The sequence below is a fragment of the Malaclemys terrapin genome, chromosome 1, assembly GCF_027887155.1.
Source record: "Malaclemys terrapin pileata isolate rMalTer1 chromosome 1, rMalTer1.hap1, whole genome shotgun sequence".
Lineage (NCBI taxonomy): Eukaryota > Metazoa > Chordata > Testudines > Emydidae > Malaclemys > Malaclemys terrapin.
The window spans coordinates 310,948,554-310,966,646 of record NC_071505.1 but is presented as its reverse complement, the minus strand read 5'-3'; the positions used below and the strand labels follow the sequence as shown (position 1 = coordinate 310,966,646).

General features: G+C 44.9%; 1 protein-coding gene across 3 annotated transcripts in view; it reads left to right on the top strand.

Annotated features, from left to right (window-relative positions):
* SGCG (sarcoglycan gamma) overlaps positions 1 to 18,093 on the top strand; it is a 186,589-nt gene that overhangs the window by 135,279 nt on the left and 33,217 nt on the right. For all 3 annotated transcript variants that reach the window (XM_054015446.1, XM_054015447.1, XM_054015448.1), the window contains one exon: positions 4,058 to 4,130. In XM_054015446.1, coding sequence (XP_053871421.1) covers positions 4,058 to 4,130 — 73 coding nt within the window. The remainder of the gene's footprint in view (positions 1 to 4,057; positions 4,131 to 18,093) is intronic.

Genomic DNA, 18,093 nt, shown 5'->3' with positions numbered 1-18,093 from the left:
AAATGTCTGTATGGGTATTCTTTTCCAACAGGAACCCTCGAAAACAGTGATCAACACAGATGCCTCACTGATAGGTTGGTGTGCTCACATGTGTCAACACACGACACAGGGCAAATGGTCTCCAGGAGAGACTCAACTGCACATCAATTTGCTATAGCTCTGAGCAGTCCGCAGATATTTCCTACCTCATATATGGAACAAATTCATTTGAATTATGACTGATGATATCGCCTGCATGTTCTACATCAACAGGCAAAGAGGAGTTCGCTCACGTTCGCTCACATTCACTCACATCATATGCACAGAAGCCATGAGACTTTGGAATTGGTGCATACAACACAATGTAAACATCTCAGCGTGTTACCTACCAGGATGTCAGAATGCGACAGCAGACACACTGAGCAGGTATTTCTCTCAGGATCATGAATGGGAGATGAATGGAGAGGTACCTGAGTTCAATCTTCAAACGGTGGAGCACTCCCACCATCAATCTGTCGACAAATCGCAAATGTGCGATGTTCTGCTCAAGAGCAGGACTGGGACTATGGTCATTAGGGGATGTCTTCCTCATCAAATGGGAGGCACAACTCATGTATGTGTTTCCACCAATACCAGTGATATCATGCGTGCTACACAAGATACGAGCAGACAGGGACAAAATTATCCTTATAGTCCCGAATGGCCCAGCTAGACCTGGTATCCTTACTTGTTATGCATGGATATGCGCCACGTGAGCTCTCCCTCGCCGGGTGGATCTGCTGTCTCAACACAATGGTCACACTCTTCACCCGAACCTGGAAATACTCCACCTACAGGTGTGGTTCCTGCATGGTTCCACCATGATAAAATAACCTGCTCGGAACAAGTTAAACATGTGTTATTAAACAGCAGGAAACTGACTATGAGAAATACCTGCCTTCATAAACGGAAGAGGTTCTCCACCTGGTGTCAAGGAAGACACTTGACGAGTGATTCAGCACCACTACCATTAATCTTAGAATACCTATTGGAGTTGAAAAGCACTGGCTTAACAATGAGCTTGATCAGAGTCCATCTTGTGGCCATTTCAGCATTCCATGGACAGTTCAATGGAACTTTGACGTTTGCACACCCAAATACAAAATGCTTCCTCGGGGGGTCTAATAAATGTTTACCCAGACGTGTGATGACCTACACCAACATGGGACCTCAACCTGGTATTGAAATGCCTCAGCAGACCATCATTCAAACCATTAGCCACCTGCTCATTACTCCACTCATTGATGAAAGTAGCATTCCTGGTTGCCATTACCTCATCCAGAAGGGTGAGAAAGATGGGGCGCTCATAGCAGATCCTCCTGTTATACCAATAGAATAAAAACCAGCAGGATCTTATTAAGAGGGATAAGGCAAAGATGCCACATTTATTGTAAATATAATGGTAAAGCAAAAGATAAAAGTAAACAACATTGTTTGACTACTTATTCCTATCACTACTTATTCCTTATACACACACATATAGAGAGAGATAGATTCATTCACACAATCATTCATTCAAGTTCTGTATAGGTGTTATAGTTACCAGCCTAGAAGTTGCTCATGCCAAGTTACTGGCCAGGTAACTTGGTCATGAGGATGAAGCCAAGTCTGTGTCAGATACACCTGATGCTCCTGGAGGTTGGCAGCAGAACCAGAGACTCCAAGTCATCAGTCTTGAGAGTCCATTCTTCTAGGAATTAATTCCTATGTCAGTCTATGGGAGCTGTTTGATCCTGCTGTTGCTGACTCAATCAGCAGATGGCACATTCCTGGGCACATTCCTGGTGGCTCCAAACTGTCCAAAGTTTGTGTTTCTCATTCTTCCAGGTGATGGGGTGGATCCCAGTTTACCCTCGGGGGTTTTCTGGTCATCCACTTGACACATTCTTCGGCCGATGGATACTCCCTTTCTAGGCTGGCACCTCCCTAACCATTCATGTATATCAAGCATTCATCAGCATACATTCCATATCTTAACCATATTTTAATTTACTGTCTCCACCACTTTCAGGGTGTGTGCTAATTAATTTGAGACTCCCGGCCCTTTAATCACAGAGGGTGGGAGTCTGTCCTAGGAGCTTCGGGGTGTGTGCTAATTCATTTGAGACTCCCGGCCCTTTAATCACAGAGGGTGGGGGTCTGTCCTAGGAGCCCCTGAATGAAGTGAAAGTCACTTAGCGGCTTATAGTGTTTATTTACATTGTATCAATTACTTCAAGAACAAAGTCAATTAACTTGTTTGTAAGTTTTACATAGTAATAAAGTATCTTTCACAGGATAGATATAATCAATAGTTTCCACAGACAGTAGCTTACAAGTTTTAACAGAAAACCCAAGAGATTTTTGTACTTGGTGAAACTGTTGGATTTTAAAGTGTGGGGGACAAATTATCAGGTGGTCACTGTCACTTGGGGGAATCACTGATAGTACCTTCTTTAATATCCCTACACTTCATGCACAACATTCTTCAAGGACAAGGTCACGCTACGTCCACACCCTAAATTCTTACCGAAAGTAACCTCTGCATTTCACATGAACCAATCTATTCACCTACCGACATTCTACCCTAAGCCTCATGGTACTCCAACAGAAGCTGACCTACACACTCTAAACATTAGAAGGACGCTAGCATCTCTACTACCGAGCGCTTGAAAGGCAACGCTATATCCAATCAGAGATTATCCAAATGGATTTCCACATGCATTCAAACATGCTACCATATCCGGAATACAGAACCGCTGGAGCACATTCGAGCACGTTCTACTAGGTTCATTTCAACCTCAATAGCATTCCTTAATAATGTTCCAGTACAAGAGATCTGTAAGGCGACCATTTGGGCCTCCATCCACACATTCACAAATCACTATGGAGTCACACAGGCTGATGCCATAGTGGGCCTCACAGTACTTACTTCAATGACTCAAATGAACCCAAAGTCCCCCCAGCCCTCAGAAGAGCACTGCTCTACAGTCACCTAAAGTGAAGCAACCGCAGGGACACTATTTGAAGAAGAAGGAAAGCTTACTCACCTTGTGCAATAATGGGAGTTCTTCGAGATGTGTGTCCCTGTGGGTGCTCCACTACTCGTCCTCCTCCCTTCTACTTCAGAGTTCGCAGTGAGGATTCTGTGGTAGAGAAGGAACAGGAGGGCTTGGGTCATGCATGCGCTACACACGGCACCAATGACACCATGAGACGCCTACTGCACACGTGCGACCCGCGCAGACACTGCTACCATAAATCTCCAATCAATGGCACCAGGACCCACTGCCACCTAAAGTGGAGCACCCACAGGGGCACACATCTCAAAGAACTCCAGTTACTGCACAAGGTGAGTAACCTTTCTTTTTTGTCTCTGCCACCAGATTGTTTTTGTTAGAGCATTGCAGAAATATGAGATTATTATTCAGGGATTACTGTCTTGAACTCATGTTACTCTTATGATTATCATTCACAAGTTATAATAAATGTCTGTCACTAAGGTTTAAATGGTTAAATTTATGGTTAAAATTGGTGTTTCCCTGTTTTTTTTCTTAATGCTGAAAGTCTGTGCTTTACTAACCAATTTAGTCTAAAGATAGGAAAGTCTAAATAATTGGTGATATTACTTACTGCTTACCATACAGTATGCTGCAATACCCGAGAAGAAATTTCAGTCCAAACTCTGAATATCTTTTTTTTTTTTTTTTTTTTTTTTTTTGTGGTATTGCATAAGACTTAAACATTTTCAAAAGACTTGTGGGGCTTTAGTTATTCAGCTGCTATTAATTTTAATGCAAATCTCACATTTAAATCCTACCCAGCTATTTGAATATGCAGGGGTCACTGTTGTAACTATCTCAACAATTTATTTGTACATTTCAAGAGGATTTTGTATTCATTTTTGGGGATTTGTATTTGCACTCTTCACTTTGCTTTTTTCTTCTTCTTCCGGTATTGGACTCAGAACTTTAAACATATTTTTAATATATCTGCCTTGATATTAATGTATGGAAATTAAATTTATGATACTGGAATGGTGTATTTTTCTGTCTTTCAGGGCCAGAAGGGGCCCTTTTTGAACACTCTGTAGAGACACCACTTGTCAGAGCAGAGGCTTTTAAACCGCTTAGGTAAGAACTTCTGCATAAAAAATATATATGTTTTATATGTAAAATATAATTTTCTACAGATATTCACATTTTCTTTTAGGTAAACATAAATGTGTAGGGCATCCCAACAATATTCACAGTAATTGCTGGTAATATTATTCCCTTTTCGTTCTACTTTGTGACTTATTTATGTTATTTATGTTCTGTTATTTTGAGGATTCACTTAGAGATGAATTTCTGAGATTGATCATTGGTGTATATTCATGATCATTAAAGTAATGTACTGGTGTGTTTTAAAGCTTTTAATTTCCCTCATCTAAACTTATACTTGACTTTATTTGGAACACTTAAAATAACATTTACACTTTTCTTTATTACAGTATAGTAGAAGTTGTTTATCTGCATTAAGTTAAAAAAATACTTCATCACCGCCCAATAGTTATGTTGTCAAGATTTTTTTGGCCAAATATTGTACAAGGGAAAAAATGGCCTCCACAGTGGTATCTGGCACAAGCCAATAGAAAACCTCTGCAGAAATGCAGTCTTTGAAGGATGTATGTGGTGGTTCTCAGTCAAGCCAAACAGCCCAAGGAGAGGATGACTGGCCACTTAAACATAAAAAAGTCCAGCTCTGTAGCATTAAGGAGTATCTTCTGGCGAGAAAATTACTTTGAATGAGTTCTGCACCTATTATGTTCCAGATCTCCCTAATCCTGGGATATTGTTCCTTCACACACACTGCTGTGAATTTTAGGGTATTTTAGCCAAAGTAAATCCTATGTGTGGATTGTGGTGAGGAGATAAATTCATTCTACATTCAGCATGTGATAGTCTTATATTTAATTTTTAAATATCTATGTCAAAGATCAGGGTAAGAGGGAAAGAAAGAGAGAACTCCCCCCACCCACACTATCTTTCTCACTCACTCACTTCCAGTCTGCTGCTTCAGGACGGACTCCCTCTTCTGTGGTTTCATTCCTGGGGCTCCTTCTTTACCCTGATCACTATTTTGGGTGTGGGGAAAAAAGAGAAAATCTTTAGGGTTCATGGGTCTTTCTTCATGTTACTGGCTGAACTTCCAAACTGGACAGTTAAATTTGAAGAAGAGCCTTCAAGATACTTCTCTAAGGTGCCACAAGTACTCCTGTTCTTCTTTTTGCGGATACAGATAACACGGCTGCTACTCTGAAACAAGATACTTGAAGTGTACTGAAAAGCTGACCTTCATAGATGAGCATATCCTTTGTATTACCTGTTTAGTGAGTTGGCCATGCCAACTAAAAGCACAGGTTCAGCTCTAGAATGTTACCTTGAGTTGTCAGTGCTCAAATGGAATGACTAAAATCCCAACTAGTTGTCCACGTTCAGTATATTGAGTTAGTGGGATCAGAAACTGTTCCAAAGTCTACAAGTTCTGTTATTCATTGTTTTGGCATCAAGTTATTCCAAATTTAAATCTGTACCTCCTGTTCAGATTATCTTGGTAGGGACCAAGCTATAAAAATATCACTTACTCCCTCACCTCAAATATCATAATGCCTTTTTAGAGTCTAATTTATTAATATTCTGCTCTTCATCCTCCTAGTGGTTCTTCTGGTTAAATGATTATATTCTGCAGGCTGTCACACAGGCTAATGTGATATGAAGTTGTTAAGGGTGTAGCAAGTATTAGAGGTACTGAGACTTGAAGAAAAACCATCAGCCTCAAATGTATGCGGGGCCCTGTGTGTCAAGGGTGTTATAACTTCAAAGCACTTAATGTTCATACCCTTCAATTTATAGCATATGCATTGAGACCTCCTTCATTGTTCTCTGTGTATGTCATTAGGGTTTAGTGCATCAAAGTAAACAATGTTGACACAAATGGCTTTCTCAATTACACAGTCTCCTGGATTTGTAGCCCTAGTGTTGAATTTCAAAAGAGACTGATTTATTCGATAAGAAGTGACAAGTTTGTTAGACCGTATCTTCTTGTTGATAAATAATGGAGACAGGGCAGTGCCATTACTCCTGCCTTGGTGTCTGTCTTTTCATTATCCTGTTTGCTTTAGAAATGTGAAGCAATACAAATGGAGTCCTTTCCAGATTAAGTGGCTGCATTCATAAGTCTCACTGAGAAAGAAAAGGAGGGGTGGGTTCACTTTTTTTACCCCTCCCCACCCCCAGTAAGAAGGAAAAGTGGTAGAGAGAGTGTCTAGTTACAGTGCACATTACCTGTTTTTAATCCCACCTTTCAAATTAGATAAAAGCTGATAAAAACTGCAATAACACAGACCAAAAATCTTCTTCATTTAAGTAGTTCTAGTTCTATCCTTTTAAATGCAGAGAGAGAGAAATTCTACCTTGAGAAGGAAACAGATGCCCCAGTTCTCCCAAAATTAGAGTCAGAATTCAAACATTCTCTCCATTGTGATGCCAATACTTTTTTCTTTTATAATTTATAGTACTTTGGTGTTCTACTTCTTTTATACTTTATATCCCTAAATAACATACAGCTCATGTTTAGAGCTTGTCATTGTAAGGCATATTGTTCTCTTCCTATGATATAAATTATTTTTAGTTTTCTAATACTAAAGTAATATTTAGACAATTTTTCACCTGTTACATTTAGATATACAAATCCTTTATAAATCTCAACATAATTTATCTGAGCTAGGCATTCACATTTTTGGAGTGTGAGATGCTTCAGTTTTTAGGATAACAGTTGTCTACTCTGATTTTGCCCCAGATTCCCAAGTGGCCCCCTCAAGGATTGAACTCACAACCCTGGGTTTAGCAGGCCAATGCTCAAACCACAGACAGAGTTGTCTACTCTGTATGTTCTCCCTGCTGTTTATCAGGGTTTATAGTTTATCAGTGTGTCTGCTTATCCAACCTTATGGGCAACAATAAGATAGTTACCTAACATCTACAGTCAGAACTAATTTTCATTTGATATTGGCCTTTAAACAGATGTCTTAGAGCCATACAAGTAGACCTTCTGAGCGTAAATCCTATTGGTCAGAGTGAATCACTTTTAGTGCAATCAGTTCTGGGCATTCTGCCAGTACTTTGTCCAAGACTTTTATATCCACACTCACAAGTGAGGTGAGACTATATGACCTACACAGCTCCACGCTTTTGTTAGATTTTAATATCACCATAATTATTAACTGTAATAATAATGTTCTCAGTATTCCAGAGAGTTGAACATTTGTCAAAGTGTTATTATAAGTATATTGTACACATAAAATGTTATCAAGATATCTGAGAAATTCCTATAAATTTAACCATTGAGTTATTTTTCCAGATTATCAGGGGGTAGTCGTGTTAGTCTGTATCTACAAAAACAACAAGGAGTCTGGTGGCACCTTACAGACTAAGGTGCCACCAGACTCCTTGTTGTTTTTCCAGATTATGAATTCTTAATGGCCTTCGGGATATTCTGAAGAGGTTTCAATATTTTCCCAGACAAATTCTAGCCCTGTTTTTAACAAGAGATATTGTTTTGGACTTTCCTCTGAATCTTTAAATTATAACTTGAGGATGCTCCCTGTTTTGAGAAAATGTCTGTATCTAAGGCTAAAAGATACCAAGGGAATAGATGTATATTAGCCTAAGATGTAGTAATTGTACACTTTATAATAACTTCAGGATATGATTATGCTGAAGTATTTTATCACCCCTCACATTGTATTTAATTACTGTAAATCTATCTGCTGTGATTGGCTGCTGCTATCAGAACTCAACAAATTTGTTCACAACAAATATGGCCCCCACCGCACTCTTCTTAGTATTTCCTCCCCAAGGATGAAGGCTTAGCCCCTTTCCCGGCCAGTAAAATGATGTTGTTTTGTAATCCAGTTATATGCTTGTATAAGTTAAATGGGTAATAGGGTGGGGATAGGATCAGAAACTGAAGTAGTCATGTTTTTATGAACATATAGATAAGAATTCTGAGGGAAACACATAGAGGGCTGTATAGTGGCTAACCAGAGAGAGTGATTTGTAAAATCATTGTTTGATTATTACAAATATTCACCAGCAACCGCACACCATACAACATAAACATTAACCCAGGAACCTATCCTTGCAACAAAGCCCGATGCCAACTCTGTCCACATATCTATTCAAGTGACACCATCATAGGACCTAATCACATCAGCCACGCCATCAGGGGCTTGTTCACCTGCACATCTACCAACGTGATATATGCCATCATGTGTCAGCAATGCCCCTCTGCCATATACATTGGCCAAACCGGACAGTCTCTACGCAAAAGAATAAATGGACACAAATCTGACATCAGGAATCATAACATTCAAAAACCAGTGGGAGAACACTTCAACCTCTCTAACCACTCAGTGACAGACTTGACGGTGGCAATTTTGCAACAAAAAAACGTCAAAAACAGACTCCAAAGAGAGACTGCTGAATTTCAATTAATTTGCAAATTAGATACAATTAACTTAGGTTTGAACAGAGACTGGGAATGGTTGGGTCATTGCACTAATTGAATCTATTTCCCCATGTTAAGTATCCTCACACCTTCTATGGGTCATCTCAATTATCACTTCAAAAGTTTTTGGTTTTTTTTCTCCTGCTGATGATAGCTCATCTCAGTTGATTGACCTCTTACAGTTGGTATGGCTACTTCCACCTTTTCATGTTCTCTGTATGTATAAATATCTTCTTGCTCTATGTTCCAGTCTATGCATCCGATGAAGTGGGCTGTAGCTCACGAAAGCTTATGCTCAAATAAATTTGTTAGTCTCTAAGCTGCCACAAGTACTCCTGTTCTTTTTGCGGATACAGACTAACACGGCTGCTACTTTGAAACCTGTTTGATTATTGCAGTAATACAAATGTCTACATGCCAACTGCCTAATAATGGCTCTCAACTAATCAAAGTACAGAGATCTGTATTTGCTGTCATAATGCAAATTAGAAACACCAGCCAATCACAATGGAATGAATTACATAACTGAAAAGTAATTATACAATTGTGTCTCAGTAACTGTATAGCATTTCTGTTCTCTGATGGTGAGACAATTCCATTGCAGTATAATTTTTATAAACACTGGCATTAATTTGCTTGCTGTATATTCATGCTTATATACTTTTTCATTCTCAGGTTGGTTAAAAAAACACATGAAGTACTTCATTATGGAAGTTTGAATTATTCTGTTCTCTTCATTTAGTGCACTAATAAAATCCATGAAAAGGGCTAATTAAAATAGCTGGTATTTTCTATCTTTCCAGGGACACCACTTCTGGCCATGTAATTAAGAAATACCTCAATTTGTCTCTGTTAGAAGCTGGGTACCAATTTTACATCTGCACATTGATTATATTTGAAAAGACTTTGAGTTCTAATGTGAAAGGAATTTTTCCAAGTATACTTCTTTTGTTCTGTTATGGCCTACAAGTTATGCAGTTTTTTTTTAATTAATCTAATTATAATAGTAAAATACTGACTTATTAAGTGGGGTTGAGTTTTCTAGCTTCATTGCTATTCTTCAACTCTTGCCTAATATTTCGTCTCAATCAGAAAGCTATATTCCCAATACCTTTTCAGAGTCTCTTGGAATATATTTTTAAACACTGTCTCACACATGCTTGACTAGGTCCTATTTTAATGCTATTTATTTTTAGTTATTTCTTGAGAGGTATTCAGAGCATTTGATAACGTGAGTGAATATTAAACATTCATTTCATATAGGTAAGAGTTTTTTGTGGTCCACCATTGTCATGATAGAAGGAGAACAACATAGGACAAAACAGGCCTATTTACTGATTTTCCTTGAGTAGCATATCTCACTGCAGAGTTGTGTTTGATCCAGTAGAGACATGGAGATAGTCTAGAGCTGCCAATCCCAGGGACAAATGCCTCAAAGCACTGTCCCCTTGATACATGTCCTGAAGTTCTGCTGCCATGGAATCTATGATGCAATCTCAGACTCTCTTTCCAGTGAGGAATTAAATCTTTTTTCTCTCTTATTTTAGAGATATTTATTAAACTTTTTAGTTTACAAGTTATCTTCTTGTCATGTGGTGGGGGGCGGTCACTTTGAGCTATGCCTATTTTTGACAACTATAAACTACCCGCATAGCTCTGTCTAGTAGGCTCTTTATTAAGAATTGCAGTCTGTATCATCTTAAATATGAATTAACAAATATAGTAGGTATTGACTAAAAGGTGGAGTCACTTGTTTGACTACACTCACGGTTCATTCTTAACAATGTTTGAGACCAAATAACTGGATTTAGCCAAATTTATTGTCTAAAGACAAAGCAGTACACTATTAAAAGGAGACATACATACTTTGATTCCAGGAAGCAAATCTTATCACACAGCATGTTTACCTTCCATAGAAGGTATGCGTCAAAGATATACATTTCAGCTACTAATATTTATAGTATGATTTTACAAGCTACAAAATTCTTTACTCAACACTAAAATCTAACCCACCAGTTCATAACAATTCCTTAACTTGTTGTTTTGTTCTATACTTTTCTTATCTCTGTTTTGGATACCACTTTGCAAACCAGCTGGGTGTAGAGGTATATCCCAACCTGTGCTAGAACATACCATTCATGCATAATGTAACTTTTTGCATAATACCCATTAATGTGGTGGATATTACGCCTAACATATATGTATTGGCTAACATAGGTCAAGTTTTTCGTTCATGCCTGAGAGTAAATGTCTTTATTTTTGTTTTTATTACTTTGTATGAAGTTTTGGTTAGTCTTGATTGATTTATAGGTTACAACATAAGTATACATTTGTAATCATAACATAGAAACATTTTTAGGACTCTATGGTCCTATGCCTGTTAGTTAGCACTTCTCTCTCTCTCTCTCTCTCTCTCTCTCTCTCTCACACACACACTCACACACACACACAATGCACAAACAACTAACTTTCAGAGGTTTTACAAGTAAGTTTTTATAACTTATAATGTCCAAAATTAAAATGTCTTCTATTCAGTAAAGAAAAATTTGCTTAGTCATTAAAAAAATGCATGACAAATTTAAACTGGGCATGAATATTTACAACAGAATTGTAAACGTCTGAAAATAAAGGTTCAGAATGGAAATACTAACTGAACTTTTAACTATAGTAGTGCAAATAGTACCTTTAATAGAGAGTAAAACTCTATGACAGAATATGTTGCATTATAGTATAATTAAAGTCATTCAAAAATCTATGCTGGAAGCATCTATGAAATGCCAGATTCAATCACATTCACTGGGGCCTCTGTCTTTTTTAATTACCTTGAGAGTCAGCACATTGGAAAATTGAGGTCATCACAGAAACCTCTTTTGAAATAGCTTTGCTTATCACTCTTTACCACAACTGTCTGTCTTAAGAGAAGCTGAAGGTTCCATTTTAATCATATCTGGGTTCTGATCTTTATTCCTCATCATTTGCAACACTACTGCATTGAGTGACAGTGGAGAAATAGATGGAAAAGACCTCTGTATTTAAAATAGGTGGAAAAATAGCAAATAAATCACCAAGCTGTTATGATCATAAAAGACGGTTACTCACCGTTGTAACTGTTGTTCTTCGAGATGTGTTGCTCATATCCATTCCATTAGGTGTGTGCGCGCCGCGTGCACGATCGTCGGAAGATTTTCTACCCTAGCAACACCGGCGGGTCGGCTGTGGAGCCCCCTAGAGTGGCGCCTTCATGGCGCTGAATATATACCCCAGCCGACCCGGCGCCCCCTCAGTTCCTTCTTGCCGGCTACTCCGACAGTGGGGACGGGGGGCGGGTTTGGAATGGATATGAGCAACACATCTCGAAGAACAACAGTTACAACGGTGAGTAACCGTCTTTTCTTCTTCGAGTGCTTGCTCATATCCATTCCATTAGGTGACTCCCAAGCCCAACTTAGGTGGTGGGGTCGGAGTGAGACATTGCTGTGTGCAAAACCGCTGATCCGAAAGCAGCATCGTCTCTGGACTGCTGCACTAGTGCATAGTGAGCTGTAAATGTGTGGACTGATGACCAAACCGCTGCTCTACAAATGTCCTGGATCGGAACTTGCGCCAGGAAAGCCGTCGAGGAAGCCTGTGCCCTCGTGGAGTGAGCGGTGAGGTGCGGTGCTGAGACACCTGCCAGGTCATAGCAAGTCCGGATGCAAGACGTAATCCAGGAGGATAGGCGTTGTGAGGAGACCGGTGAGCCTTTCATTCGGTCGGCCACTGCAACGAAGAGTTGCGTCGTCTTTCTAAAGTGCTTTGTGCGGTCAATATAGAAGGCCAGGGCCCTTCGTACGTCCAGGGAATGCAAACGTTGATCCTGGCGAGTGGCATGTGGTTTGGGATGAAAGACCGGGAGAAAGATGTCCTGGTTGATATGAAAAGGAGAAACCACCTTAGGGAGAAAGGCAGGATGTGGACGAAGCTGCACTTTATCCTTATGGAAAACTGTATAAGGGGGCTCGGATGTAAGCGCCCTGAGTTCAGAAACGCGCCTTGCTGAGGTGATGGCTACAAGGAAGGCTGTCTTCCAGGATAGGTACAAAAGTGAACAGGTGGCCAGTGGCTCGAATGGAGGACCTGTGAGCTTGGAGAGAACCAGGTTGAGGTCCCACGTCTGAACGGGCTGACGTTGTTGTGGGTACATCCGGTCTAAGCCCTTGAGGAATCTAACGACCATCGGGTTAGAGAATACCGAGGACGCGAGTTCCCCTGGGTGAAGGGCCGATATAGCGGCCAGGTGAACTCTAATTGAAGATATCGCCAACCCCTGCTGTTTTAGGGAGAGGAGATATTCCAAAATGAGAGGAATGGGTGCCTGCAACGGGGACATGGCTCGTTGTTCGCACCAACAGGAGAACCGCTTCCACTTGGCCAGGTACGTGGTGCGTGTTGAGGGCTTCCTACTGCTCAGCAGAATCTGTTGGACAAAGTGCGAGCATTGCTGCTCTGCCTGGGTGAACAATGGAGCAGCCACGCCGTGAGGTGGAGTGATTGCAGGTCGGGGTGACGCAGCCGGCCGTGGTCCTGAGAGATGAGATCCGGACACAACGGAAGCGGGATCGGTGTCTGAACCGAGAGTTCCAACAGTGTGGTGTACCAATGTTGTCTCGGCCACGCTGGAGCGACCAGAATTACCTGTGCCTGGTCTCTGCGCAATTTGAGCAGTACCTTGTGGACCAGAGGAAACGGAGGGAAGGCATAAAACAGGTGGTCTTTCCAGGGAAGGAGAAACGCATCCGAGAGGGAGCCCGGAGCTCGACCTTGTAGGGAGCAGAACACGTGGCACTTCCTGTTGTCTCGAGATGCAAACAGGTCTATCTGGGGAAACCCCCACTTTTGGAAGATGGAATGTATGATGTCCGGACGGATAGACCACTCGTGCGTCTGGAAGGACCTGCTGAGTCGGTCCGCTAGAGTGTTCTGGACTCCAGGGAGGAACGATGCCGTGAGATGGATTGAGTGGGCGATGCAGAAGTCCCACAGGCGAATGGCCTCTTGGCATAGAATTGACGAACGTGCTCCTCCTTGCTTGTTGATGTAAAACATGGCCGTGGTGTTGTCGATGAGAACTAACACACATCGGCCACGTAGGAGGTTGAGAAATGCCTGGCACGCCAGGCGCACCGCCATCAGTTCCCGAACATTGATGTGCAGGGCTAGCTGGGGTGCAGTCCACAGGCCCTGGGTATGGTGTTCGTTGAGATGGGCGCCCCAACCCAGAGATGAAGCGTCTGTGACCAGGTGCAGAGAGGGTTGTGGGGCATGAAATGGCATCCCCTCGCAGACCACATTGTGATCTAGCCACCAGGTGAGGGAGGTCAGGACCGAGATCGGGACCGTGACCACCATGTTCAGGCTGTCCCGATGTGGTCGATATATTGACGACACCCAGGTCTGGAGTGGGCGAAGCCGAAGTCTGGCATGCCTGGTTACGTACGTGCAGGAAGCCATGTGACCCAGCAGGGTAAGGCACGACCTCACCGTGGTAGTTGGGAACGCCTGGAGCCCTTGAATGAGGCTCGTGATGGTGCCAAATCGGTTGTCTGGCAGGATGGCTTGTGCACGTCTGGAGTCTAGAACTGCGCCTATGAATTCTATTCTCTGGGTAGGTTCTAGAGTGGATTTGTCCTTGTTGAGTAGGATGCCCAACTCGTTGAATGTGTGCACTATTATGTGGACGTGAGCTTGAACTTGCTCCTTGGTGCGACCGCGTACCAGCCAGTCGTCTAGGTACGGGAACACCTGTATCCCTTGCCGACGAAGGTACGCTGCCACGACAGCCATACATTTCGTGAACACTCTTGGGGCCGAGGATAGGCCGAAGGGAAGGACTGCAAATTGGTAGTGCACCGCGTTTACCACGAATCGCAGGAAGCGTCTGTGAGGTGGGTAAATTGAGATGTGAAAGTATGCGTCTTTCATGTCGAGGGCGGCGAACCAGTCTCCAGGATCGAGGGAAGGGATAATGGCCCCCAAAGAGACCATGCGGAACTTCAACTTTACTACGAATTTGTTGAGTCCGCGCAAGTCCAAGATGGGCCGCAGACCTCCTTTGGACTTGGGGATCAGGAAGTAACGTGAATAAAATCCCCTGCCCCTTAACTCTATCGGAACCTCCTCTATGGCCCCCATGGCCAGGAGCGTAGAAACCTCCTGTATAAGAAGTTGCTCGTGAGAAGGGTCCCTGAAGAGGGACGGGGAAGGGGGGTGGGAGGGGGTGATAGAAGAAAACTGGATAGCGTATCCCCTCTCCACCGTGCGGAGGACCCAACAGTCCGAAGTTATAAGGGACCAAGCGCGGTGGAAGTGGGAGAGACGATCCTGAAAGGAGGGGGCTGGATCCTGGGGGATGACTGGGGCGCCGTCCTCGACCGCACCTTCAAAAGTTCTGTCTAGGACCTGAAGGTGGTCTTGGTGGCCCCTGGTTCTGACTGGGTTGAGGGCCAGCCCATCTTCTCCTACCACCTCGCCCTCGCCTCCGGGCCGAGTCTTGTCTCTGACGAGGCGGGGGGGGGTAGAAGCGCTGAGGCTGCGGCCTAAATGGTCTGCGCTGAGGGCCCACAACATGCATCCCCAGAGAGCGCATGATTGTTCTCGAGTCCTTGAGGCTCTGCAGGCGAGAGTCCGTCTTGTCTGAGAACAATCCATGTCCCTCAAAGGGCAGATCCTGTAGGGTTTGCTGCAGCTCCGGAGGCAAACCCGAAACCTGAAGCCAGGAGATCCTGCGCATAGCGATACCCGAAGCCAGGGTCCTCGCAGCTGAGTCTGCTATGTCCAAGGAGGCCTGCAAGGAGGTCCGAGCCACCTTCTTGCCCTCCTCTACCATGGCTCCAAACTCTTCCCTGGACTCCTGGGGAATCAACTCCTTAAACTTCCCCATAGAGTTCCAGGAGTTAAAATTGTAGCGGCTCAGTAGCGCCTGTTGGTTCGCCGCTCTAAGTTGCAGCCCTCCGGCTGAGTAAACCTTACGGCCAAACAAATCGAGCCGCTTAGCCTCTTTTGATTTAGGCGCTGCAGCCTGCTGGCCGTGGCGCTCTCGTGCGTTCACTGATTCCACCACCAGTGAACACGGTTGGGGGTGGGTATACAAGTACCCGTAGTCCTTAGACGGGACAAAGTATTTCCTTTCCACCCCTCTCGCTGTGGGTGGGATAGAGGCAGGAGTTTGCCATATCGTATCCGCATTCGTTTGAATCGTGCGGATCAGGGGTAACGCCACCCTCGATGGGGCATCCGCTCCAAGGATATTCACGATCGGGTCGTGCACCTCCACTATCTCCTCCGCCTGCAGGTCCATGTTACGGGCCATCCTGCGCAGAAGATCCTGGTGAGCCCGAAGATCTATTGGAGGTGGGCCTGTGCACGATGTGCCCGCCACTGCCTCATCCGGAGAAGAAGAGGAAGATGCCTCCGGTGGAACAGGATCCAAGGGCTGGTCCTGGTCTCCCTGTTCCTGGGCTGGAGCATCACCTGTGCCTGGGTCCAGGGCGTCAGGTGGTCCGGACCCAGAAGCCTCCATGCCCCCTGGCGGAGGCCGAGAAATGGTGGACTCCGGGGCCCCTCTGATGGAGTGACCGGAGCGAGAGGTCGAAGCAATTGGAGCCCCTTGCGCCTGATGGTACGCCCACGGGGTCCAAAACAACCAGTGAGATGGGCCATGAGAATGGTCCTCTGCCATCTCCTGCCAATGGCCCAAGTCCTGTTCCTCGGCTTGCCCCTGAGGGGGGTATGCCGATCTCGAGAGGTCCTCCGAGGAGTGGGACACCGATCTCGATGGCCACGGCGGTGCCGAGAGCGTCGAGACGATTCCCATTGGCTGCGGTGCCGCACGGTGCCGGTCCAGAGATGATCTATCTCTACGCGGTGCCGGCGATCGGTGCCGGGACCGCGACCGGTGCCGATGACCTCGTCGGTGCCGGGAGTCGGATCTGGACCTCGACGAGGACCTGGAGTATGCCCGGTGCCGGGAGCGGCCTCTCGACGTCGAGCGTCGACCGTAGCGGTGCCGAGAACTACGTCTCGACGTTGATCGGTGCCGACGATCATAGCGGTGCCGAGACGTAGAGCGGTGCCGCGAAGAAGATCTTGGCCGCGAGTACGACCGGTGCCGAGGCGATATTCGGTGCCGGGACTGCGAGCGGCGTGGGGACCTGCTTCGGGACCTGGATCGGTGCCGAGGTTCCAGCCCTTGCGATGGAGGGCGCATCAAGGCAGGTTTCCCCCTCGACTGGACCGGGCGAGTCAACGGTGCAGTCGGTGCCGGTGGTTGAGGCGGTGCCGGCTCCGTGAGAGCTATTAAGTCTCTCGCCGCCGCGAAGGTCTCTGGAGTCGACGGGAGGCACTGTATCACCGCCGGTCTCGGTGGAGACGCTATCTGCACCGGACTCAACGGCCTCGGCGCCGGAGTCGACGGTGCTGGAGGCACCTGTTTCCGGTGCTCCACCGGCGGACGCGGCTCTACCCCCGGCACTGGGGGAGCCGGCGTCTTCGGCACGGATGTCCCCGTCTTATGGGCTTTTTTATGCCCCGGGGATAATGACCGGCGCCGAGGCACTGCTTGCGGTGCCGACGAGGTCCGGTGCCGAGGAGGCTTGTCTGACGCCACTCGCGTGGTCGTCATAGCCGGTGCCGCCGGGGCACTGCGCACCGAGGTGCTAGGTGCCGGGGCCTGACTTGTAGATGGAGCGTCCGGACTAAGTGCCGCCTCCATCAGGAGTTGCCGGAGCCGAAAGTCCCGCTCCTTCTTGGTCCTTGGTCTGAAGGCCTTACAGATCTTGCACTTGTCTGTTTGATGGGACTCTCCCAGGCACTTCAGACAGGAGTCGTGCGGGTCGCTCGTGGGCATAGGCTTAGCGCAGGAGGCGCACTGCTTGAAGCCGGGAGCGTTGGGCATGAGCCCGGCCCCGCGGCCGGGGGAGAAAGGGGGAGACGACCCCCTTAATCCCCTGAACTACTTAGAACAACTAGAACAACTTTGAAACTATTTAACTATTTAACTATAAACACTAGAACTATAACTATAACGATAACTGTGATACAACAAACTAAGCTAGGGAGAGTGGAGAACAGCTAAGCAGCGCTCCACAGTTCCAACGACCATCAGGGGCGGTAAGAAGGAACTGAGGGGGCGCCGGGTCGGCTGGGGTATATATTCAGCGCCATGAAGGCGCCACTCTAGGGGGCTCCACAGCCGACCCGCCGGTGTTGCTAGGGTAGAAAATCTTCCGACGATCGTGCACGCGGCGCGCACACACCTAATGGAATGGATATGAGCAAGCACTCGAAGAAGAACTGGTACCTTTTGACTAGCTGATTAAGGTTGTTTAAAATTGCTTTACGGCCTTTTGAAGGTGTCATTAGAACTCGATGCTGTTTTAGTATCAAGAAGATGTAAATGTATTTGCCCCAGGACTTTGAATATTTTAGTTGTATTACTGATGTAAGCATAGTCAGAATGAGCTCTACCCTGACATCAGGTGGTGAGCTGTGGAAAAGGACTTCAGGGGC